This window comes from Phoxinus phoxinus, assembly GCF_949152265.1.
Source record: "Phoxinus phoxinus genome assembly, chromosome: 8".
Classification (NCBI taxonomy): Eukaryota; Metazoa; Chordata; class Actinopteri; order Cypriniformes; family Leuciscidae; genus Phoxinus; species Phoxinus phoxinus.
Genome location: NC_136883.1, coordinates 36116970 through 36141831, shown reverse-complemented (window position 1 = coordinate 36141831; position 24862 = coordinate 36116970). Strand labels below are relative to the sequence as shown.

Below are 24862 nucleotides of genomic sequence, written 5' to 3'. Positions count from 1 at the left end.
GAGTAAAACAATTATTAGACCGGAGGGAATATTTCCCAACACTTTTTTTTTTTTTTAAATAAGACTACCTAAATACAAAGGCAACAACCCCAGAATAGTTTTATAAATAATTAGGTAAAAATAAATGTTCCTTCTAATGCACAGAGATGGCCAGGCTACTCTATTATACAATATACAATGATGAGTTGAAGGCTTACAATCTGAAAATTGTCAAATGTAATTTATTCCTGTGATCAAAACTGATTTTCAGCATTATTACTCCAGTCTTCAGTGTCACATGATCCTTCATAAATCAGTATAATGATGATTTGCTGCTCAAGAAACATTTCATATTAATGTTGATGACAGCTGTTCTGTTAATATTTGTGTTGAATTTGATAAATGCAAATTCAAAAGAAAGGCATTTTTTTAATAGATTTTTTTCCAAATGGATTTAATGCATCTTTGCTGAATAAAAGTATACATTTCTTAAAAAAATTAAAAACATCTTGAAAAAATCTGTTGAACGTGAGTCTGTATTTTGAACAGACAATTCAACATTTGTGTGACTTTTCTCTTTCTTTAAAATAAATTCCACTTTGTCTGATATTTTATCTAATGCATCAACATTTTTTTCAAAATACTTCTTGGAGCCACTGTATATTTGCTAAACTATAAACATTACAAGCCCAAAAAAAGCCCCATGGCACATAAATGCCATTTTCCTGTGGGAAAAATTTCAGTAAACTCGCCTGCTTTAAATTTCTTCTACATATTTCCCATGATTCAATTTTGTGAGCATGCATATAATTCTCCAGTGAAAAAGTGTGTTTTTCCTAGTGTTGCATCACTAGTTTATGTAGTGGGGTCAGGGAGAGGATAGAGGGATCTGGTCATGCTGTGCTCTCCTGTCTCTGATGCCTTGCATGATAATTATCATCATTGTCACACAGGCACTGACGCAAATCAAACGCTATTGTAGAAGGTCTTTCAGCGGCTGGTGGAGAATCACCGCCTCCACACACTCGACACTAGTGGACCTGGACGACGCTCGGATACTGAAGCAGTATTTATGATGTGGACCGTATCAGGACAGAACAGCAGGGATGTGTTTAACTGTACTGTGAATACACGAGTGCTTAATGTGCCTCATCTGCAGGTCAGTCCTGTGGTGCAGAAACACTGGATTTGAAATTTTTCAAAAAGGTGTTGTATGTCCCCCCAAAACTTATAATATATGAAAAAAAAAATTGGGGCACTGTTGAGGTCGTCGGCCCCTGCAATAATTGTTCTGAGATTCGTCGGGGCACAAAAAGTGGATCTGAGAAATTAGATGGCGTTCATTTACATGTTATACACATTGATTTTGGGTTGTCTGGTGAAAGATGGTCAATTGTGGAGATTTCTGTAGTCGTGACTCCTAAACGGTGATCATACATCGTACAGTGAGAGCGGTTTAAAGGGGTGGTTCAGGATTTTGGAAATCGGACCTCATTTTCAAGTTAGCCTGGTTGTTATTCATCAGTGGAGACAGTTTTCAAAAAAAAATTAATCCAGTCCTTCCAGTTACGCCGGTGCTAGGCTAGCACGAGTCAACGGTATATGCTAGCCTGCCATTAAAAACAGTTTTACCCACTCCACAGTACACCTAAAGCACATAAATTATAACGCCAGACTGTAAATGTCGATGTAAATGTCTATTGAGAGAATAATGTTAGAAATCAAACTACCCTTTCATCGCATTGCAATAGTTATACTTTGTTCCCTGTATTTATTAGCACAGTCTACAGCAGCGGCGGAGTGATATTAAGTTACTTAGGCAACCGAGAGAGCCGCTGTTCACATGACAATCACGCAAGTGTATTTCCCTGCCGCTGACACCCATCACTACAGAAGCAGAGTATATTTCACCAAGAAATCAACATAGGATATAGGACTATGCCCACGTTTTTAAAACCACGCCAATGTTAAAGACTTCGAAGACGAGGAATGTGTTTTATTCAACGAACCGTACATGTATGAGCCGGAATACACAGACGAAGAGCTAATCGAGATGGATGCTAAAAGGGCAGAAAGAGGAAGAATGTCCGTAGAGACAGCAGCCGCTGGAGATGCCGTAGACAATTCCTTAAGGCTGGTTCACACGACAGGATAATTGGGCCGATTTTAGCCCCGATTCACCCCTTCCGACAATCTTAAGGATGCTCCGATTATCGTAAAATAATCTGATCAGATATTCCTGCCGTGTGTGATGTGTTAAGACTGCTCTCGTCTGCTCGGAAGGACGCCGGGACCGCTCCGATCACAAATCGGGGATATCCAACATGTTGGATTTTTTTGGCCCGATTTCTCCTCGTGAGTGGTGTCCCCCGGGGACAAACGAGCACGCAGCCTGTGGACTGTGGCGTGTAGCCAATCAGAAAGCGAGGCGGCGAGGAAGCACCGGGAAACAAAATCAAAACAGCCGGCGGTATGGCGAATCAGAAAGTCCGGTGGACGTCGGAGATGGAGGATAAAGTTTTTTTTTTTTAAACAAACTTCAAACTATCGCCACTGCATCCTCTTCGTCCGCCATGATTGTTTACTCTGAAGTCACGTTTGATCTCAAGGGGTTTTGCGAGATTTCCCGTCTGACCTGGGAATGCTCGGGAGTCAAATCGGTTTGTGTGTGATGTGTTGATTTTGCGCACCACACACTGTACGACCAAAAACGTTAGACCCGTGATTTTTTTATCGCCGTGTGTGGGGTCTCTCAGGTTTGGGAAATCGGCCGACAATTTTAAAATCGTCCCGTGTGAACCAGGCTTTAGTTTACAATCGAATGTTTTCCAATATCGTTGTTCAAGGCTACTACTAGCTAGCTAGACGTCCCGTCTGTAGTGCACGCTTCTGTTCTGTGTTTACTTTTCGGCGCAGTACTACTAACCGGAGCAAAGCAAAATCCCGCCGCTGCTGAGAAACTAATTCCTGTAAATGTAATGCGATCATTGAGATGCAAGGGTAGTTTGATTTCTAACATTATTCTCTCAACAGACATTTACATCGACAGTCTGGCGTTATCATTTATTTGCTTTAGGTGTACTGTGGAGTGGGTAAAACTGTTTTTAATGGGAGGCTAGCATATACCGTTGACTCGTGCTAGCCTAGCACCGATAATCAAAATCCTGAACCACCCCTTTAAAGACGGTCTTGTGACCAAAGATAGTCTGCGATAATTTGTGAGATTCAGCGTGATCATCTCACAGTGTATTTGCTGCTACGACCTCGTCGACTGATGAGCCAATACACTGTAAAAAATGATTTGTTAGTTTGACTCAAAAAAGTAAGTTACCTGGTTGCCTTAAAATTTTGAGTTCATTGAAACTAAAAATGTGAGTTTTTACAACAAGTGATTTTGTTGTTTCAACTATTATTTTGTTATTTCAATCAAAGATTATTTTTTAACTTAACGTTGTTTTGTTGTCATAACTTAAGATTACATATTATATCAACTTATTCAAGCAATCAAAGGAATTAAGTTAACTTACAAATGTAAGTTCACTCAACTTAACCTTAACTACATATAGTTTGTTGTAACAATTAACTGAAAAGTTTACACGGTTGCCTTAAAATTATGAGTTAAATCAACTACATATAGTTTGTTGTAACAATTAACTGAAAAGTTTACACGGTTGCCTTAAAATTATGAGTTAAATCAACTACATATAGTTTGTTGTAACAATTAACTGAAAAGTTTACACGGTTGCCTTAAAATTATGAGTTAAATCAACTTCAACACAACTTAACATGACAAAAACTTTTTTGTTAAAACGAATTCTGGAATAACAGCACAAATAAACCATAACTTTAACATTTATTATAACATTCACACAAATATGAATTCATTGAATTGTCTGACAAGTATATTTTAGTATAAATGAGTATGATAGAATTAACTGCTGCTTCAATAAAAACATTAAAACACATTAAAGCAGCAGGACACAAGCTGTTGCTATAAATGTCAAGCATGTGTGAGAATAAACAAATGCCAGTGTAATGACATTAACATCAGCTTGAATTAAGTGCAATAGAATAAATAAAAATAAAAAAACATTTAATGAACATGACATGAAAATTTCATTTTTCAAATTTCTAAAATCCTTTGCTCAAAACAATATTTTGTCTGTTCAATAAAACAAAACAAGTATTGAGTATGCGAGTATGTACAACCTCATAAAGTGAATGAAATAAGAAAACTGTTGACAAGATAACCACAAAATATCAGGCCAGTGAGGCCACATTTCATAACAAATCTCAACAAATATTAAAAAGCATTTCTCAAACAGCATTAAAAGGGTTAGTTCACCCAAAAAATAAAATTGTCATTACTCACCCTCATGTTGTTCCAAACCTGTAAGACATTTATTCGTCTTTGGAACACAAATTAAGATATTTTTAATAAAATCTGAGAGCTTTTTGTCAATCCATTGACAGTCTATGCAACTACCACTGTCAAGCCCCAGAAAGGTAATAAAGACATCATTGAAGTAATCCATGTGACTCCAGTGGATTAACCTCAAGTTTATGAAGTGACGCGAGTGCTTTGTTTGCTCAAAAAAATATATATATTTACAAAATATTAATCTATCAATCTCCAACGCACGTTCAAGTTTTTTTTGTGCAAACAAAGCACTCGCTCACTTCATAAACTTGAGGTTAATCCACTGGAGTCACATGGATTACTTCAATGATGTCTTTATTACCTTTCTGGGGCTTGAAAGTGGTAGTTGCATAAACTGTCAATGGATTGACAAAAAGCTCTCAGATTTCATTAAAAATATCTTAATTTGTGTTCCAAAGACAAATGAATGTCTTTCAGGTTTGGAACGACATGAGGGTGAGTAATGACAATTTTAATTTTTGGGTGAAATAACCCTTTAAAACTAACCCTGCAAAGCAGGTTTCTTCATCTATTCCAGATTTTTAAAGGCTTATACCAATTTATAACATTTTATAATGAAAGGTTAGTTCACCCAAAAATGAAAATTCTGTCAGTAATTACTCACCATCATGTTGTTCCAACTCCGTAAGACTTTCGTTCATCTTCGGAACACAAATTAAGATATGTTTGATTAAATCTGAGAGCTGTCTCACTCCTCCATAGGCTTCTTAAGGGATTGAAACTTGCCAGCCCAGAAAGTTATTAAAAACATCATTAAAATAGTCCAAGTGGCTCAACCATATGTTTATCAAGCGACGAGAATACTTTTTGTGCGCAAAAATAGGGATGGGCATTTTTGTCATTTTCTCATTTCGATCATCAACAGGTCTCAAAAACGAGTAATTAGGGGGGCGGGGCTTGTGCGGGGGGCATGGTGTGTCCGTCATGAAAATGTTAGGAAATGTTACATGTAAGACTGTTACGATAATTAATGTTGACAAATAAAAATATGACATTAAACATGAAAACATGAACGTATGACTAGAAAAAATAACACTATGATGCATCAATGTTTTCGAAAAAGAAACATCTAAAAGGAATAGCTGCTTGAGGTAAAGCTAAAGAGTAAATGATAGTAAACTGAAGCACGTTCTACGACAACCTATGAGATTAATAATCAGATATCCTAGATACAGAACATAAACGTAACATTACAACTTGCATTAACAAATATACTATTTGATATTATATCTGCGCAGCGCGTCTGTGTTGCACGTCACCACGTAGGCTTACTATTGGCCGACGCTGGTCATGTGTGTGACGCGTGTGACGTGCAACACAGACGCGCTGCGCAGATATACTACGCAAATACACTCAGGCCAACGGAAAATATAATGAATAGTGGAATAAAGTCATTAGTTCTGTTTGTTTTTTTGCGCACAAAAAGTATTCTCGTCGCTTGATAAACATACACAAGATATTCAGCATTATAATGAGAACAGGATTGTGATAGAATGTTGTAAATTCTCTGCTTTAGTTGCTCGTGTATCAGCGCGCTGTTAAGGGAATAGCGCATCCAAAATTTCCCTATCAAACCACTGACTGTAAAAAACTAGTTAACATGCGCATTCGCGTCCTTTTGTTCATGCAAGTTGTAATGTTACGTTTATGTTCTGTATCTAGGATATCTGATTATTAATCTCATAGGTTGTCGTAGAACGTGCTTCAGTTTACTATCATTTACTCTTTAGCTTTACCTCAAGCAGCTATTCCTTTTAGATGTTTCTTTTTCGAAAACATTGATGCATCATAGTGTTATTTTTTCTAGTCATACGTTCATGTTTTCATGTTTAATGTCATATTTTTATTTGTCAACATTAATTATCGTAACAGTCTTACATGTAACATTTCCTAACATTTTCATGACGGACACACCATGCCCCCCGCACAAGCCCCGCCCCCCTAATTACTCGTTTTTGAGACCTGTTGATGATCGAAATGAGAAAATGACAAAAATGCCCATCCCTATTTTTGCGCACAAAAAGTATTCTCGTCGCTTGATAAACATATGGTTGAGCCACTTGGACTATTTTAATGATGTTTTTAATAACTTTCTGGGCTGGCAAGTTTCAATCCCTTAAGAAGCCTATGGAGGAGTGAGACAGCTCTCAGATTTAATCAAACATATCTTAATTTGTGTTCCGAAGATGAACGAAAGTCTTACGGGGTTGGAACAATATGATGGTGAGTAATTACTGACAGAATTTTCATTTTTGGGTGAACTAACCCTTTCATTATAAAATGTTATAAATTGGTATAAGCCTTTAAAAATCTGGAATAGATGAAGAAACCTGCTTTGCAGGGTTAGTTTTAAAGGGTTATTTCACCCAAAAATTAAAATTGTCATTACTCACCCTCATGTCGTTCCAAACCTGAAAGACATTCATTTGTCTTTGGAACACAAATTAAGATATTTTTAATGAAATCTGAGAGCTTTTTGTCAATCCATTGACAGTCTATGCAACTACCACTTTCAAGCCCCAGAAAGGTAATAAAGACATCATTGAAGTAATCCATGTGACTCCAGTGGATTAACCTCAAGTTTATGAAGTGAGCGAGTGCTTTGTTTGCACAAAAAAAACTTGAACGTGCGTTGGAGATTGATAGATTAATATTTTGTAAATATTTTTTTTTTTTTGAGCAAACAAAGCACTCGCGTCACTTCATAAACTTGAGGTTAATCCACTGGAGTCACATGGATTACTTCAATGATGTCTTTATTACCTTTCTGGGGCTTGACAGTGGTAGTTGACAGATTTCATTAAAAATATCTTAATTTGTGTTCCAAAGACAAATGAATGTCTTTCAGGTTTGGAACGACATGAGGGTGAGTAATGACAATTTAAATTTTTGGGTAAACTAACCCTTTTACTGCTGTTTGAGAAATATTCTCCTTTAATATCCTTTTTTATATTATTTTAAGCCATCAAGCACAATGTCCTCCTCTAACACCACAGCCACATCAATTATTTCCTTTGGGAGGAGGTTTGCAGTGTTCTCCTCTGTGACCACCAAGAGTCCAACATTCATCCCCTTCACCACCTCTTCCTCATCAGTTGGCTAATAAGAGAAAAAGGAAATTATTATGAATCACAAAATTACAAATTTACAAAGCATTTGTAGGTAACAATGAATGAGTGTTAAAGGAACACTCCACTTTTTTTGAAATAGGGTCATTTTCCAACTCCCCTAGAGTTAAACAATTTTACCGTTTTCGAATCCATTCAGCCGAACTCCGTGTCTGGCATTATCACTTTTAGCATAGCTTAGCATAGATCATTGATTCTGATTAGACCGTTAGCATCTCTCTCAAAAAAATTACCAAAGAGTTTTGATATTTTTCTTATTTAAAGGGATAGTTCACTTTGAAATTAATTTTTGATATGTTTTAGCTTACCTCAAGGGCATCCAAGATGTAGGTGTCTTTGTTTCCACAGTATTTTCAATTTTGATATTTTTAGGTCAAACCGTTGTTGTCTGACAGTCATATCATGCAGGTCTATGGGGTCCACCTCAAAGAGCATGCACAGAGAAGTCCAAATTAAACATGACTTAATGACTCGTAAATGTAAGTACACATTGATGGCCTAAGACACGAAACGAGCCGTTTGTGTGAGAAAACTAACAGTATTTATATCGTTTTTACCTCTTGTAATCACAGTCACGTCCTTCTGTGTGACGTGTACGCAAACTGATGCATAAATATATATACACTAGATGCCGCATTAAAGACATTCGTTCAAATGAACTGCCGTAGCCAAGGCGGCATCTAGTGTATATATATCTATGCACCAGTCTGCGCACACGTCACACACCAGGATGCACTCGCGCCCTCAGATCACTTTGGACGTGGCTGTGTTACAAGAGGTAAAAACGATATAAATACTGTTAGTTTTCTCACACAAACGGCTCGTTTCGTGTCGTAGGCCATCAATGTGTACTTACATTTACGAATCATTAAATCATGTTTAATTTGGACTTCTCTGTGCATGCTCTTTGAGGTGGACCCCATAGACCTGCATGATATGACTGTCAGACAACAACGGTTTGACCTAAAAATATCAAAATTGAAAATACTGTGGAAACAAAGACATTTTTAAAGACATATAAAAATGCCCTTGAGGTAAGCTAAAACATATCAAACATTTATTTCAAAGTGAACTATCCCTTTAAACCTTGACTCTTCTGTAGTTACATCGTGTACTAAGACCGACGGAAAATGAAAAGTTGCAAATGAAGAGTATAGTTCCTAGCCATAACGGCCTAGAAAATCGCAACTTTTCATTTTCCATCGGAAAATGAACACATTTTCATTAATAAAAATTCAATAATCTATATTCACCTTTCATAGTTCACTTCCAAAATATTCAAACTGTTTAAAAATACAACCTATAATATTCAACAGGCAATTTTCAGTCCATTTTATTTCGTTTTACAAATTCACTTCCACAAATTCGACAGTAAATTCAACATTGACATCCAGGAACTGCAGGAAAAAGCAGTAGATTACCGAGCATAATCTCCATCTGCTGTTAATCAACCTCACCAGCAGGGGGCGCAAGCGTGTGTTGTTGACGAAGACCAGAGCAACAGTTAGAGCAAGCCATTCATTCATAAAAACTGATTTATAGAAATGTAAGTGTATTTGTGATTATTATTAGGACTGTTTTTATGTTTAATTCAGTGTCTTCACGGTCCCTGTGTAGCCTACATGCATCTTTCTCTACCGTGAACGAGATTATAATGTTATTCCCCGATGCTGATGTACAGAACGAATGTTACATTTGAGGTAGACATTATTTCTCTTGGTTGTTTAGTTGCCTTAACTTTATATCGCGGCGATGTGTTGCAGGCTACTGGGATTCCCTCAATAATTCAGGATTGCTGGACATATAAAACGCTTAGCTTAAAGGACAATTCCGGTGCTAAATGAACCTAGTGGTAATTAACACATGGTTACCGAGTCGATGGTTCTCTGGGATTCGTTTTAATGATAATCGAATGTAAATAGTTTTATCTCTAAAAACAGATTAGCTTATAACGCTAGTATATGGGGCATCGAATATAAGTAAAAAGAAATCGTTATTTAAATACCACTAACACGGCTCAAAATAGCCTCACACTAACACGGTAGCATAATGAGGGTCCCTACATGCAAACCGAAGCATTGAGAACTTTGTAAGTGTACAGACAGTTTAATAAGAAGATACTTTATAAAGACAGTACACGTCGCGTATACAGGCAGGAGCCATCTTTGGAAAACAGTCTCGACCAGTTGAGCCACGAACGGCGTGCTACGTGAGCTGAACTGTGACTTAAACCTATCGACTAGCACGACGTTCGTGGCTTGACTGGTCGAGACTGTTTTCCAAAGATGGCTCCTGCCTGTATACACGTAATATACTGTCTTTATAAAGTATTTTCTTATTAAACTGTCTGTACGCTTACAAAGTTCTCAATGCTTCGGTTTGCATGTAGGGACCCTCATTATGCTACCGTGTTAGTGTGAGGCTATTTTGAGCCTTGTTAGTGGTATTAACTAGCGACTTCTTTTTACTTATATTCGATGCCCCATATACTAGCGTTATAAGCTAATCTGTTTTTAGAGATAAAACTCTTTACATTCGATTATCATGAAAACACATCCCAGAGAACGATCGACTCGGTAACCATGTGTTAATTACCCCTAGGTTAATTTTTTCGCCGGAATTGTCCTTTAATAGACGAATACAGTGATATAAAAGTCCAAAATCACACCTTATTGAGAAGGCTGTATTATTTGGCTACAGGCAAGCAGAGTCAGAATATGCACAAAATTTCACACCAAGCGTTTCCCAGTGATATACTGGTTATAAAGTTGGCTTGACGTTGGACATTCGCGCATTTAGGGGCCGTCTCTAAAGTTACACGACATCGGTATACACGTTTCTAACTTCAATAGCATTGGAAGAGAATGACTTAGTCATAAACCAACTCTAAAGTGTTCATGTAGGTGTCAAGCATGATGTACACCTTTTTCATTTATTTATATTTATTCAAATAAATAGAAGTTTGCTATTGAAGTTAGAAACGTGTATACCAATGTCGTACGTAACTTTAGAGACGGTCCCTAAATGCGCGAATGTCCAACGTCAAGCCAACTTATAACCAGTATATCACTAGGAAACGCTTACCGTGAAACTTTGCGTGTTAAGTTCATATTCTGAGTCTGTTTGCCTGTAGCCATATAGTACAGCCTTCTCAATAAAGTGCGAGTTTGGTCTTTTATATCACTGTATTAGTCCATTAAGCTAAGCGTTTTACATGCCCAGCAATCCTGAATTATTGAGGGAAACCCAGTAGCCTGCAACACATCGCCACGATATAAAGTTAAGGCAACTAAACAACCAAGAGAAATAATGTCTACCTCAAATGTAACATTCGTTCTGTACATCAGCATCGGGGAATAACATTATAATCTCGTTCACGGTAGAGAAAGATGCATGTAGGCTACACAGGGACCGTGAAGACACTGAATTAAACATAAAAACAGTCCTCATAATAATCACAAATACACTTACATTTCTATAAATCAGTTTTTATGAATGAATGGCTTGCTCTAACTGTTGCTCTGGTCTTCGTCAACAACACACGCTTGCGCCCCCTGCTGGTGAGGTTGATTAACAGCAGATGGAGATTATGCTCGGTAATCTACTGCTTTTCCTGCAGTTCCTGGATGTCAATGTTGAATTTACTGTTGAATTTGAACCACTGAATTTGTGGAAGCGAATTTGTAAATAAAGTGGACCAAAAATTGCCTGTTGAATATTATAGGTTGTATTTTTAAACAGTTTGAATATTTTGGAAGTGAAATATAAAAGGTGAATATGGATTATTATTATTATTATTTAATTTGTATTAATGAAAATGTGTTTGAAATGAAATATTCACAGCTTAAATATACAACCATGTTGAATTTCAGCCCATAAAAATGCAATGCATTAAAATGCAAGCATGGTTAATGCAATGCATTTTTTTTTTTTTTTCAAGTAGTGCAATTCAACAGGCTTTTTTATTTCAAAAACATTTGCCATTATTTAACTTCCATACGACTCGCTTCTGCTTCGTTCATGGTTTTGGAGTAGGCGTGGGTTTGGACATGATTTGCAAGGAGGGGGATCTATGTTTTCAAAGCTAGCAGGCTAAAGTTAGCATTTCCCAGATGACCTATTCCACCTTTAACTTATATTATTTAACTGTACAGTTGTGGAGTAAAATTCACTTTAAATAAGATCCCCATTACTCATTTTCATTCATGCAAATAACATGGACTATTTCTGCCACCTGGTGGAAAACAAACACTTACAATTATATGAAATTTCTGCTCTTGGCTCATTTACCATTCATTGCTTTTGGATTTACTATAAAATTACTATGATAACAAACTGTAGCACTTTTACTGTACTGAAGTATAGCAAGTATAACGTTAGTAAAGTCTCATGCCATTTAGATGAAGCGATTTTTTTTTTTAACAATACCAGACCTCGACAGCCTAGAAGGGTAATAACTTATTTAATCTTAGACTAAACCAGTTGAGACAAGAGACATATTGAATTTTAAAATGAACGTTACTTACCATAAACAGCCCAGCTGTGAAGAAAATGGCGTCTTCCCGTTCTGGTGTGATCCAAGTAAACTGTTACGTCGTGTGGCAAACATGTCCATAAGCTTAACAAGTCTGAAATATCACAAAAAAAAAGATTAATTTGAACACTTATTGCTTCAGAAGCATAAGTATAACAGTAACATTAACGTTACAATCTCTATAAGGCGACTTATTGCCGTTCAACCTGAATGCATTATTAACGTTAGCTGCTATTACTTTAAAACGGGCAATAACGTTACGCATTCGTGTTTAATCACGGGGAAAATGAAAAATGACTAAAATATTATTATTTATCGGGATTATTTGAAGGTTGAAACGCTTCACTAACAGCCTTACTAAACTGTAACGTTAAAGATGACATAAGAAACACTATTTTACCTCAATGGAAACTTCTGGAATTTCTGAGGGGAAATTATTACTTATAGATTAATTTAAACCATCTTCTGATTTTCTAGGAAATAAATTTAATTACCCTTAGACAAAAACAGCCTATAAGACATTGAATTTAAAAATTACTTACCATAAACCGTCTTTCCTTGCTTCTGAAGAGGCTGAGAAGAAAATCGCGCCTTCGCATTCAAGTGTCGTCTCTGTTGTTTACTCCCGGTCGTTCGGCGCATGCGCAGGGAAAATTAAGACTCAGAGGTCTTGTGAACTATCTCTATTAGTAGAATCAACTAATGTTTTTATTTTATATCAGTGCATTGCCGTCAAGCCATTAGTTTAATCAACCTAAACTAAAAATGTTTTGTTATCTGAACAACCTTAGTGAATCTAAGTTGATTTGACAAAAGAAAATTTGTTGTGTTAACAAATCATGGGAATATTTTTTTACAGTGTACAAATGCAACATGAAATGGCAGATTTATCATCGCGACATGGCGCTAAAACTTAACACTACTTTCCTCAAGCTCCATTTACAAGATTGAAAAGCCAAGTTTTCCTCTTTTCTCTGCCATGATCGCATCCATATTCTCCTCTTTCACTTCCTCTTCTTTTATCAGCGCACATAAAAACCACAAGTGCGATTGACCTGCTCCATTTGTTCACCAGATGATGTTTTATTCTTCTATACTCTACTAACGTATAGCCTACGATTCAATTGGTGTCATCATCGTTCAGTCTGCACACATGTACCCAAGTTCATCAGATCCGTGTCGTACAGTGGGATCTGTAATGATCTTATAGGATCTTTTAGGCATTAATCACAATGAGTTTTTATCAGTTAACAGGCTTGGTCCTGAGGAAGAACAAGAGGGTGAAAAACCGAGAGACAATTTGAAGCTTATCTGACTATTACAGAGCTATAAAACTGCGGCTACTGAGGAAAAAAGAGCCTTTTGTGGGAACATTTTAATGGAAAGATATTCAATTTTCTGTGGTTTCCATAGACACGGCCGGGTGCGTCTTTTCAAGGCATAATCTCCTGGTTTAATGAGTAACTTCGGGCAAATAATAAGAGTCATAAAATCTCTTCATCGATCAACATCGATTCGAGATTCACAGTTAAAGTGCAGAGATGTAATGGTGAGCATGTGAAACCGACTCTGCGCTCAGTGTGTGTGTGTGTGTGTGATCTCGTATTGATCAGTAAATTCACTGTTTCTGGTGATAAGAGGATTGGAGATTGAGTTGGCAGGAGGTAATTTGACTAGTAAGGAATCCAAAGGTGACAAAGGATTTTTTTATTCAGCCTTCACTCTTATTTCCTTTCATGCTTTCAGGAGACTCACAAACTGTATCGTTCAGCTTAGCAGGCGAGAAGCTTCAGTTCCCCCAAAGGACTTTAGGTAATGCTAAGAATAATGTACAGGCGCTGGGGAGTCGTATATCAGATCAGGAGCTTCATTAGCACTCAAGCAGAGGTCAATTGATTTGTAATGGATTTAAATGAGGTCAGAATAGAGTCATCGACTCAGAGTAGCTAATATACATGAATTAATAACAGAGACTTTCGTCTCCTTTCATTTGTCTCATATGTCTATGTTGGCTGTTTGTGCAGGGTTGTATACCGAAGCCATAAATCTAGTGTTTTAAGATTAGGTCAGGCTCATTGAAAGAAAGAAGAGATACATTGGATTTCATTTCACATTGTTTATTATTATTTCAATCGAAAAATAATAATATATTTTAATTAATTGTATGTATGAGACTTTTTTTGTTCATCTTCGAAACACAACTGAAGATGTTTTAGATGATATCTGAGACAATATTGCTGGTGTTAATAATTAAACTATTTAAACTATTTAAATGTTTTTTTCCTTGTAAAAAACTCTTCATGCCTTAAAATATCTTGAATGTAACTCGACACCCTTGCCTCATTTAGTATGCGCGGTTCTATGAATATGCAAATGACCCCCGCCTCCACTCACTCGCTCAGCTCAGAGATCCACTGGTTGACGATCACACGTTGATCTGATTGGTCAAGGTAGTTTGTGACGTCAGAAACACCAGCGATTTCGAACCGTGTTTTTGAGACTGTCTTTGGTTCACTGCCGTTTCAAGAAGAAAATACTCTTATACTTATGAAAATACTTATGAATTTACACATGGTTTGTCTTAAAGCAGATTAAAAACACCACATAGACACATAAACAACATTAAAAGCTGGATTTTCTCCACAGGGGGACTTTAACCTCTCTGATATCCTTCAAACGATCTTTTAACAGCTTTCTATTTAGCGTTTGTTGGTTTGAGGTTTAGCACTGAAAGAGTGATGAGCGTGTGTGTGTGTGTGTGTGTGTGTGTGCACAGGTGCGCGAAACATTGTGCTCGGTCCGTGCCACGGAGCAAGAGCGCGATACACTGGAAAAGAAAGAGAGCGAGGGAGATAAAGGGAGGGAGAGAGAGCGCTTTAAACAGACGTGGACGACCGCCTGCTGTTCATTCCACTCAGAGCGAGCGCAGATGAAGCATCACTGCTGAGCTCGCCAAAAAAACACAGATAAAGAGAGGAAAGCAGGACATAAGCTCATTACTAGCCACAAATCAGCTGGAGGAAGTGAGTGAGTGAATGTGTGTGTGTTTGAGGGAGTGTAAGAACAGAGGACGAGCTCAGAGGAGAGAAAAGAAGTGTGGATTTATGCTGTCCAGTCTTGACATCCCTCCTCTCCTCCTCCTCCTCCTCCTTCATGCTGACCATGCGAGGATCCTCTCAGTGCTTCGGGAATCTCCTCTCCTCCTCCGGATAGTTCTGCAGATCTGTGGCTCGTAACTTTGACTGTCGTCTTTTTCTCGAGGAGACATCCTGAAGGAGGAGCGACGCAACTTTCGAACTGTGTAGACGTCTCCTTTTTCCTCGTGCTCAATAATTGATGCTGTTTCTCCGCTGGATCCACAGGACGGGATCAGGAAGGAAAGTGACCCCTGCATGACCCCTCATTGTGTCCTCTCTGTGTTGTAGACTCCTCTCCATCCTCCTCGTCCAGCATGCAGGTCTCGATCGCTTGCACAGACCACAATCTGAAGGGTCGGAATGGGGATCATGGGAAATCGAACGCCACCAGTCCGAACGTGGTCAACGCGGCGCGGGCCAAGTTTCGCACGGTCGCCATCATCGCCCGGAGCTTCGGCTCTTTTGCCCCACGCCACCACATCTCCCTCAAAGAGTCCACCGGAAAACTCACCGGCATGAAGTACCGGTACGTCTTTCTCCCTACTTTACCACTCATTTCCTTTCCTTTCCTTCCATCCATCCATCCACGGATCCCTTTTATATCTCATGCTGGAGTTGTTTAAGGAAGAGTCTCAAACTCGGCTTTAAGAAGATCAGTAGTAGTTGTGTGAAGGTTTGATGTGATGTTTGGTGATATATTTGTCACCGTCCAGAACTTACAGGATGTTACTGCTCTTCATAGATCAGTGTGAGTGTGTTTCATCAGTCGCTTTGTTTCCATCGCATCCCCCTATTTTTATTCTCATTTTGGGATATCACATCAAAAACTGCTGAATGGAAACGGCAAGATGCGCATAAGTTCAAAAAATTTAATGCGTTCATTTGAGTCGGATACATTGTCACATTTGAAAGGAAAACATGCGCATAAACAACGATGGAAACATTTACAGAATATATATATATTTTTAAATCTTTTTGTAAATTGGTTGTTCTGAAATGCCTGAGCAAAGTCTATCGTCAGACAGTGGTTCTGTGTAATGACCCCCCAGAACTGTCTTGCATGACCGTGTTCCCAAACAGAAACCGCCTCCGAAAGCAAGATAACACATTTATTGCGCAATAAATTTATTATATGCAAAAAATATTGTGACGTCGCCTACTTTTCTTAGTGATATTTTAGCGCCAGTTTATCAGGAAGTGATGATTTTGTTCTCTTCGACTCACTGGATGGAAATGGTACTTTATTCACAAATGTTCAATTTCGCTTAGTTAAATTCACAACTTTGGATGGAAACATAACTGTGTGAGATCTCGATCTCCTTGCTCTGTTCTGTCTTTGTTAACTCCTCAGGACAAACAAACCATAATTGCTTACAATTCCATATTTACATAAAGTTCTCAGACTGACGCTTCATTACGTGTCGTAAAATATCCAGAGCATTTTTATTTATTTTATTTATTTATCCTTTATTTTACCAGGATAGTCCCTTGCATTTACTATTTAAACAATGTAGCGCAGGACGAGAAAATGATAACTGCGTCAGGCTGAAACTACTGTAGCAAAAAAAGACTTGAATTTGTATATATATATATATATATAAAATCTCTTCTTCCAGAGAGTCCTGGCCAAATGGCAGCACAAAAAAGTTTCACATAAACAACATACAAACATAAAACGCAAAATCGTACATACATTTTTTTCCAGGACTCATAAAAAAAAAAAAAAAAAACGACTTAAAACATACACACGTTTCCTTTAGATTGGTCAATAAGTGATTTTTTAAAACTTTTAAAGAGGGGAGTGAGGGGAATAAAGAGCATTGATTCTTCGGAGCGTTTCCTCTCTCTGTTCTGGTAGAGCGCATTTGCTGGTGTTTTTTTCTTTGATGAAAATCTTGATCATTTTTTCGGTAGGTGTTGTTGCTTGATTTGATGCAATATTTTCAGGGTATTTTCCATCTGCTCTGCTGCATGTTCTGGACGCTGGTGGGATGTGTAAGTGTGCGCAGGTGCCTGTGTTTCTGAGACTAATTGCAGTATAAATGTTTCTAAATGCAAATGCCGTGTGGACCGGGTTAGTGTCTTTCACCTGATGTCCTGGATCGGCACACACGGGGTGGTCACACGAGGCTTTAGGTATAGACTAAAGACACACTGTAGCTGTGATGTTTGGATTTGGGTATTGAATCAAGAGATCAGATTGTGCTGTTCAGATATGTTGGTTTTATGTTACTCTCTTCTGCCTTTAGGGTTACAGCAGCTTGCCAATGGGACAGTATCCTTAAAGTGACATATTTTACCTTATTTACCCCTAAAACACTGACAGTAGTGCCTGAAGGGTATAAATGAATACTCTCCAAGGTACTAAACAGGGATGCACCCAATTTCTGCTACCCAAAATTTTTAATTGACAAATTAAATGGTTAACAAAACCATTTAATTGGTAATATATGGTTTCTTACATCTAAAATCTTTCAGCCTGTGCTGTACAAAACTTCACTAAAGTCTCAACTTTAAAATTCTGTCGATTTTATTCTGAAATTCAAACAATAAATGTCATGTTGGCGCTCTTTAATACGGCATGACCGATTCAGACGAGCAGTTTAAGTGTCAGCGTGGATCAAGCAGCTCGTGATCATCTCATCTCCTCTTTACTACTAGTTACAGCACGAAATAAACATGGGTGAACATCAGAAGATGCCGTACAGCTTGTAATCGCTCAATCAGTGATTCAACCGCAAGACGTCCATAAAAAGGCAATAAAATGTCACTCAACGTTATATTCACCTCAATAATAAACTCATTAGTTAGCTAGAAAAAAATAACTCTAGAGAAGAGCATTTTGCTAAATATATGCACTGTATTACATATTCATTATATTTTTACTTAACCTGTTATGATGTCTTCATTGCTTAATGTATGTTTGAGTAAATCTGTCATGAAAACAAGTTATTACAGTTTATTTGTCTTTTACTGTCGTTTGTTTCACCGAAAAACTGGAGTAGACGTTTCTATAAAAACTGCCTTATGTGCAATTCAAATGTTTGTACAACTCAGTTTTTGCTATTTGAGTGTTGATTATCAAATGAATAGTTTGAATAATTAATTGATTGTTATTTGCTTTCGGCCAATCACATCCTGAGTTTCTGTTTCGGCCCAGAATTTTCATTTCAGTGCATCCCTAATAATCTTAAGTGTAGATAAGCTACAAAGTTGTGCTTTTATGAGGACTGCCCCTGGGACTTACCCCTAAAGGCACAATTTTTCAATATTTTTCTTCCACATTTTCACCATGCTTGAATTTTCATGTGCATATGAATGAAAGTGAAACAGGATTTACAACGAGAGAAAATGTAGGGGATGACTTGGTTTTATCCATTAGGAATTGGTTGGAATAGGAGAAGTGACAGGAGGTTGGACGGGACGGGGTTTGGACTTGTTATTACATTCTGATGAAAGAATTATGAAGAAAATATTCAGAAACCTCTGAAGAAATGAAGAAATATGATCAAGAACATAGAACAAAGATAATAGGATCAGTTTTGAGCACAGGATATTCTCTTGTATTAGAGTAGATGACGTGATCATTTTTCTGGTTCAAGCAGCCACAGCCAATCAGACATAATCATACTGTACTTGTACTCCGATTGTTGTTATTTTCATTTTTTTTATTTGATGACTAAGTGTCTGAATAGGGCAGATGTAATCGTTTGTGTGTGTGTGTGTGTGTGTGTGTGTGTGTGTGTGTGTGTGTGTGTGTGTGTGTGTGTGTGTGTGTGTGTGTGTGTGTGAATCTGACTGTACTGTCGTCTCGTTTGATCCTTCGGTCCTCTGAGATTGCTGACCTCACACCAGCACTGTCATTTCTAGTGATGGATGTTTAGTCATCTTGTCTACTTGAGTAAGTACTCAACCGATATATTAACTAAGTACTTCAGGGGCAGTGGGTCCATTTGCACCATTATTTAAGATGGGTGTCTTGTGCTTGTTGCACATGGTTTGAAGGGTCTCAATTAAACCAAAATGTTTGAGGTGGGTAAAAAAAAAAAAAAACACACACACACACACACCATGTAGCTGTTTAAAAGGAGGAACACGTCCTGTGTGTCGCCCTCTAATCCTCTCCAGACAGGATTGAGTTGTTCCTCCCCTGAAGTCAAAGTCACTGTGTTCAGTGTCGAGACTCAAACTGCTGGCTGATGAATCGGACCACGAAGTACCAGTTTTTGTCATGTTTGCTGTCACTTCCAAGAACTTGAGTACTCAGCTATCCGGTGTTATTTTAAATGATAGTATTCATTAATATTTTGAATTCGTTTTTATTTTAAGTTTTGTTATTAATACTATTATTATTTTATTGTTTATTTTTAACTTTTTAAAGTTTTGGGTCCTATTTTAACGATCTAAATGCATGGTCTAAAGTGCAGTTAGTGCATGTCTGAATCCACTTTTTTTGATTGTTTAACGACGGGAAAAATGGTCGGCGCTCCCGGCACATGGTTGTCCCTATTCTCTTATTGAATAATGTGTGTGTTTTGGGCGTAACGTGCAATAAAACAATCAGTCTCATCACCCATTACCTTTAAAAGCCAGTTGCGCTCTGACCAATGGCGGATTCGCTATTTACATGACGGAATTTGCAAGCGGAAAAACTGAATGCGTCTCTAGCGAGGAAACGGATCTGCTCGTGCGCGAGGTTAAAGCGAGCAAGCAGACCATCTACAGGACATAATATACGCGCGTTCGGGACTCACCTATAGGCTCATATTACTAATGCGCTCTTTAAATAACAAAAAATATTGCGCCATTGACTTTAGACCAGGTTTCAGTTGGTCAATGGCGCAGTTTATTTCAGTTCCTCAAAATAGCACCGCGCCAACAATGCGCCTGAACACACACCTCGTTTTCAGACCAGCAGCTCATGGGCACACAAATGGGCGCAAATGCATTTGCTATTTAAACAATGTGGCGCAGGACATGAAAATGATAACTGCGTCAGGCTGAAACTAGCAAAACACACTTGCGGCGCGCTTAGCGCTGCATTTCGACGGATGTAAGATAGGGCCCTTTAAGTTCAAGTAATTGTTTTATTTGATTGTATTTCAGCTTTATTTCAATTAACGAAAACAATATAATTGTTTTGGTTTCAGTTAACAATAACAACACTGATGCAAAGATATTAAACTTCCGGTGGATATATGATAAGGTGAGTCTGTGTTGTGGCTGATAACTGATAAATGGCTGGTATTGAAATTCAATAGTATTTTGTCTGAATAACCTGGAAACTCAGATTGGTTCTGTTAAATCTACAAGTGAATGTAAGCTCTACAGCATTATAATGTGCAGTATGAAAACTTGATTTCCTAATGGTTACATTCAACAGTGTTAATCAACTATTAGTGCTTACTAATAGATTCACTTTAAGATTCATATAAAATATCCAATTAAATCTTACATCAAAAGATCTCCAATATCGTCCGATGACCGATAATATGGTACTCGTATATTGTGCATTCATCATACTAGTTATTACCAATCACATGGACAACAGTCCAACTTATTGACTTCCAATTCATCATGCGGAGACCCGTTGACACCAGTTCTTATATTGACTTTGTTTCTCAGATCCAATGTTCGTCTTGATCTCAAGTGAGCATTAGCATATGAACGCTTCTCTCTCTCTCTCTCTCTCTCTCTCTCTCTCTCTCTCTCTCTCTCTCTCTCTCTCTCTCTCTCTCTCTCTCTCTCTCTCTCTCTCTCTCTCTCTCTCTCTCTCTCTATCTCTCTCTCTCTCTCTGTGTGCATTGATAGTGATCTCTGTTGTTGACAGCCTGTCAGGACGGCATTAAAAGTGCAGGAGAACGTACCGATGCAACATACAGTGTATGAGTGAGGCGCAGATACAGGAGGATTGGGTTTCTAGAAGTTACAGTGTGCTTATAGCTCTGCATGTCTATCATGACTTCATTGTACAGGTCTGACAGGGATCTGCTCTGTGAGAAGCTTTCTATTACACACACACACTCATACAAGTTCACCCATGGAAACACATCAGAGGCCAGTAGGCTTTATTGTGTCTTTATGTTTAGTGCTGCAGTAAAGCCCTGGAGACCCATTAGATGAGGTGTTTTTTCTCTTCACAGTAACTCCTTTCAACCGATCCTCACCAATCTCCTATATGAACAGCTGTTGATGACTAAAAATGCTGGATTAACAACTGCACTTCCCACTGAACTGGTGCTAAACCAGCTCTGAACCAAGTTCAGCTGGGTTGTACAGGATCACTTTGATGTCTGAATGGTGGCCAATTTGAAATTGTAAATAAAGAATGAGAGAAAGCAGCCAATCGTAACCAATAATCCTCTGAAAACCACTTACAAGTCACCAAACACAAAGCTTTGATAGGTTTTGAGGCAACAATAGCACCTTTGAAAAAGATCCTGTAATGTAGGATGAATAGAGAACTGCAAACAGAGATAGAGAGAGTCCTCATCTGTTCTGTGTTTAAATTGCCCCTGAGGAAACATGTAGTAGTAAAAAAAGAAAAAGAAAAACGTAAATATATATATATTATTCTGGTGTGAATATTCCTTTTGTCATGGATGACCTTTACAGGGATTTGTATAGAGGAAATGAAGAGCAGGAGATCAGGCTGAAAGGTCACACTGTAAAAAATATATATTTAAAATTACAGTAAAATACTGGGAGCAGGGACGCCAGCAATCTACTGTAATTTTACAGTAAAAATACTTTTTAAAAAGCCATTTACTGTAAAAAAAAAAAAAAAGTAAAATAATAAACATGCACATATCCGTGATTAATGAATTCAATTTACAATAGGCTACACTCGAAAAAATGGTGAGGTAAAAACAACCCATTTTGGGTCATTTTGGCAATACAGCTCTGGGTCAGTAATAGGCTAATAAAAAGGTGAACATTTATTTATAAGCAAGAACACCCAAAGTGGACAAAAATATGCAAGAGTAACATCAACATGAACATTTATGTGAGTAAGAAAAAGTGCAGAAATTAATACAAACTCAAACTCGGTTATATTGCTTATGCAGTTAAACGGAACTGTGTTTAAAATGTTTAATAATCAATCAATCATGTTGTGTTTATCCCACAATGCATTGCGTACTACAGTACAAAACCATAATGCATAAATAGTGTTCAAAATGAGCTGTAAATTAACCGCAGTTGCTTACCTTGCAAATTATTGCTTAGAATGCATTGTGTCCTACAGTACATAATTTTTTTAAATGTAAAACGGTATGTTACTGTCAGGATTTGGCCATTTTTACAGCATTTTTTAAAATGTGCACCAAGATATTCACTCATTAAATGTCTTTAACAGTGTTAAATGAGAATAATAATAATAATAAACTTTATTTTATATAGCGCCTTTAAAAGTTGCATCTCAAAGCACTTTACAGAGACGTACAGAAAAGATATATTAAGTAAATTAAAATGAAAACTAAATAAATAGTCATACAATCAAAAATCATTTGAAATTCATGGAAAAAACAAAACAAAAGCAAATGAATGACGTGTAAAGTGTTTAACACAGAAGCAACTACTGACTTACTATTACACTTTTCCAATAATTAGTTTGTTTTATTCAGAGCTCTTCATCTTTAGGCAATCTGACTTATTGATGGTTCAGTTTAGAAGTTGTTTGAATCTTGTTATAAATTGTCACATCTATGCATTTGGGCTCAGCAAAAAATGTGTCCTACTTTTAATTCAGCAAGGATGCACTAAATTGATCAAAAGTCACAGTAAAGACTTTTATAATGTTACTAAAGATTTCCGTTTCAAATAAATGTTGTTTATCAAAGTGTCCCGCGGGGACATCGGCAGTTTTCATTTAGTCAGCATCGTTTCATACTTCATCAAATCTCTCCGTCTTTGTGTATCAGTTTTTTGGTGCAAACCGCTTGTCGCCGGGGTCTTATTTTCTGCATGAGAGCTCAGAGTCACCTGACCTCCCACTGCAGCACTGAGGCGAAGACAAGCACCCATACTCGCATAAATCACTGAATGCACGCTCACGTAGACACTCTTAAGTACACACACATACTTTAAGGATGCCAGATAATTGGTTGGTGCTTAATGATAGAGGCTAACCCTGTTGAAACTTGCCTATCGCTGCAAGAACCCAAGGAAATGTTGCACCATGACAAAGCAGCTCTCAGACTTTGATACATAGACCTAAATGATGCCCGTAATCTTTAAGTGAACCTAACCAATGTTTAAAGACGAAGCTGAGCACATACATTTGAATTACTCTTATGTGTGGTTATAATTTGATTAATAAAAGTCCCAAAGCGGACCCTAGTTTCATCCTCAAGCTCTTGCGGTGCAGAGATACACACTTCAGCTGGGGGATCATTTGTTGACTGTCGTTTACAAAGTGTTAATGAGGAACATCTTGTTGCTTGTAGCCTCCAGTGGCCCTGCAACTAAAACCTTAAATTAGCCTGGATAGTTTCCATGACAACATTTAGACTTTGAGTTGTCTCGCCTTGTAATTTTTTCTGGTTAGTTGCACATTATTGCATCCTTTAAAAAGTAGAAATGTGTCTTAAAGTGCAAATTCTTTCATCATTTACTCACACTCATGACGTTCCCAACCTGTGTGACTTACTCTCTTATGTGGAAATGGAGGAATATTCAGTTTTGATTACCATTTGACGTCCATTGGGTCTCATTCATGAAACATTCGTAAATATACGAGTAAATATGTGAGTGATTTGCGCGTAAAGAGACCTTCCCGAAAACTCTTCTCCTGATTCACAAATACTTCGTAAACGTCAGATGTGATAGTGAAACGTGTGTGTGTGTGTTATGAATTCCAATCAGTCGTAAATGGGACGCGCGTGCACGCTCATTCTCAATTACCATGAATCCCGCCCATTAAATCCGACTGACAACTATATATGGGCATCATATTATGACACCAAACGAAGGATTTCAACATGTCTTCTCAAAAGCGAATGAAAAAGAACAATTTCTCAGATGCAGAAATTTAAGTTTTATTATCAGATGTTCATTAAAAACGCCACATTTTATTTTCAAGCGTAGTCTATAGTGGCGTATTAGGTCCTAAAAAAAGGAAGCTTGGCAGCATACAGATGCAGTTACTGGAGTTTCATCTGTTAATCGAACAGTCCCAGAAGTGAAAAGAAAATGGTTCGACATGAAGCTCGACTGCAAAAAAAAACGAATTAGTTCACTTCGAAAAAATATAGCCCAGCCCTATTGAAAGCAATTAATTATTTGATTAAAGTGATCCGTTTGCAGATGCTATTACTGGCTCTCATAATAAAAGTAAAAAGAAAAACCATATATAGTAGCCTATGTAATTAGGCTACTATATATAATATTTTTTTCAAAATGCTGTGTGTAAATATGTACCCGATTAAGGTGAATTAAAACGCAGCCTTATTAATGAGCAAAACGTTCGGATGTTAAACGCACTATGTACGCGTGGCTGGGAGCAGGTGTAGATTTATTTCGTAGCCTACCAAATAACATTTGGAAAATACGAACATTTTAATGAATCCAAAAATTTACGCCAGAACCACTTTACACACGATTTACACAAGAATTCGTTCTGCTCGTGTTTCATGAAGCCTTC

The 24862-nt window shown here is 37.5% G+C and overlaps 1 protein-coding gene and 1 long non-coding RNA gene across 5 annotated transcripts in view; one reads left to right on the top strand and one right to left on the bottom strand.

Annotated features, from left to right (window-relative positions):
- Window positions 1-24862, top strand: part of kcnab1a (potassium voltage-gated channel subfamily A regulatory beta subunit 1a) — a 146908-nt gene that overhangs the window by 42699 nt on the left and 79347 nt on the right. For 2 of the 4 annotated variants that reach the window (XM_079621619.1, XM_079621621.1), the window contains one exon: window positions 15508-15745. The exons of the other annotated variants lie outside the window; for them this stretch is intronic. In XM_079621619.1, the coding sequence (XP_079477745.1) occupies window positions 15508-15745 (238 nt within the window). The remainder of the gene's footprint in view (window positions 1-15507; window positions 15746-24862) is intronic. 4 annotated transcript variants of the gene reach the window in all.
- Window positions 7208-12904, bottom strand: LOC307003280. The gene is made up of 3 exons (XR_013798661.1): window positions 12625-12904; window positions 12075-12176; window positions 7208-7519 (listed from the first exon to the last, which is right to left on the bottom strand). It is a non-coding gene; the product is annotated as an uncharacterized lncRNA (long non-coding RNA).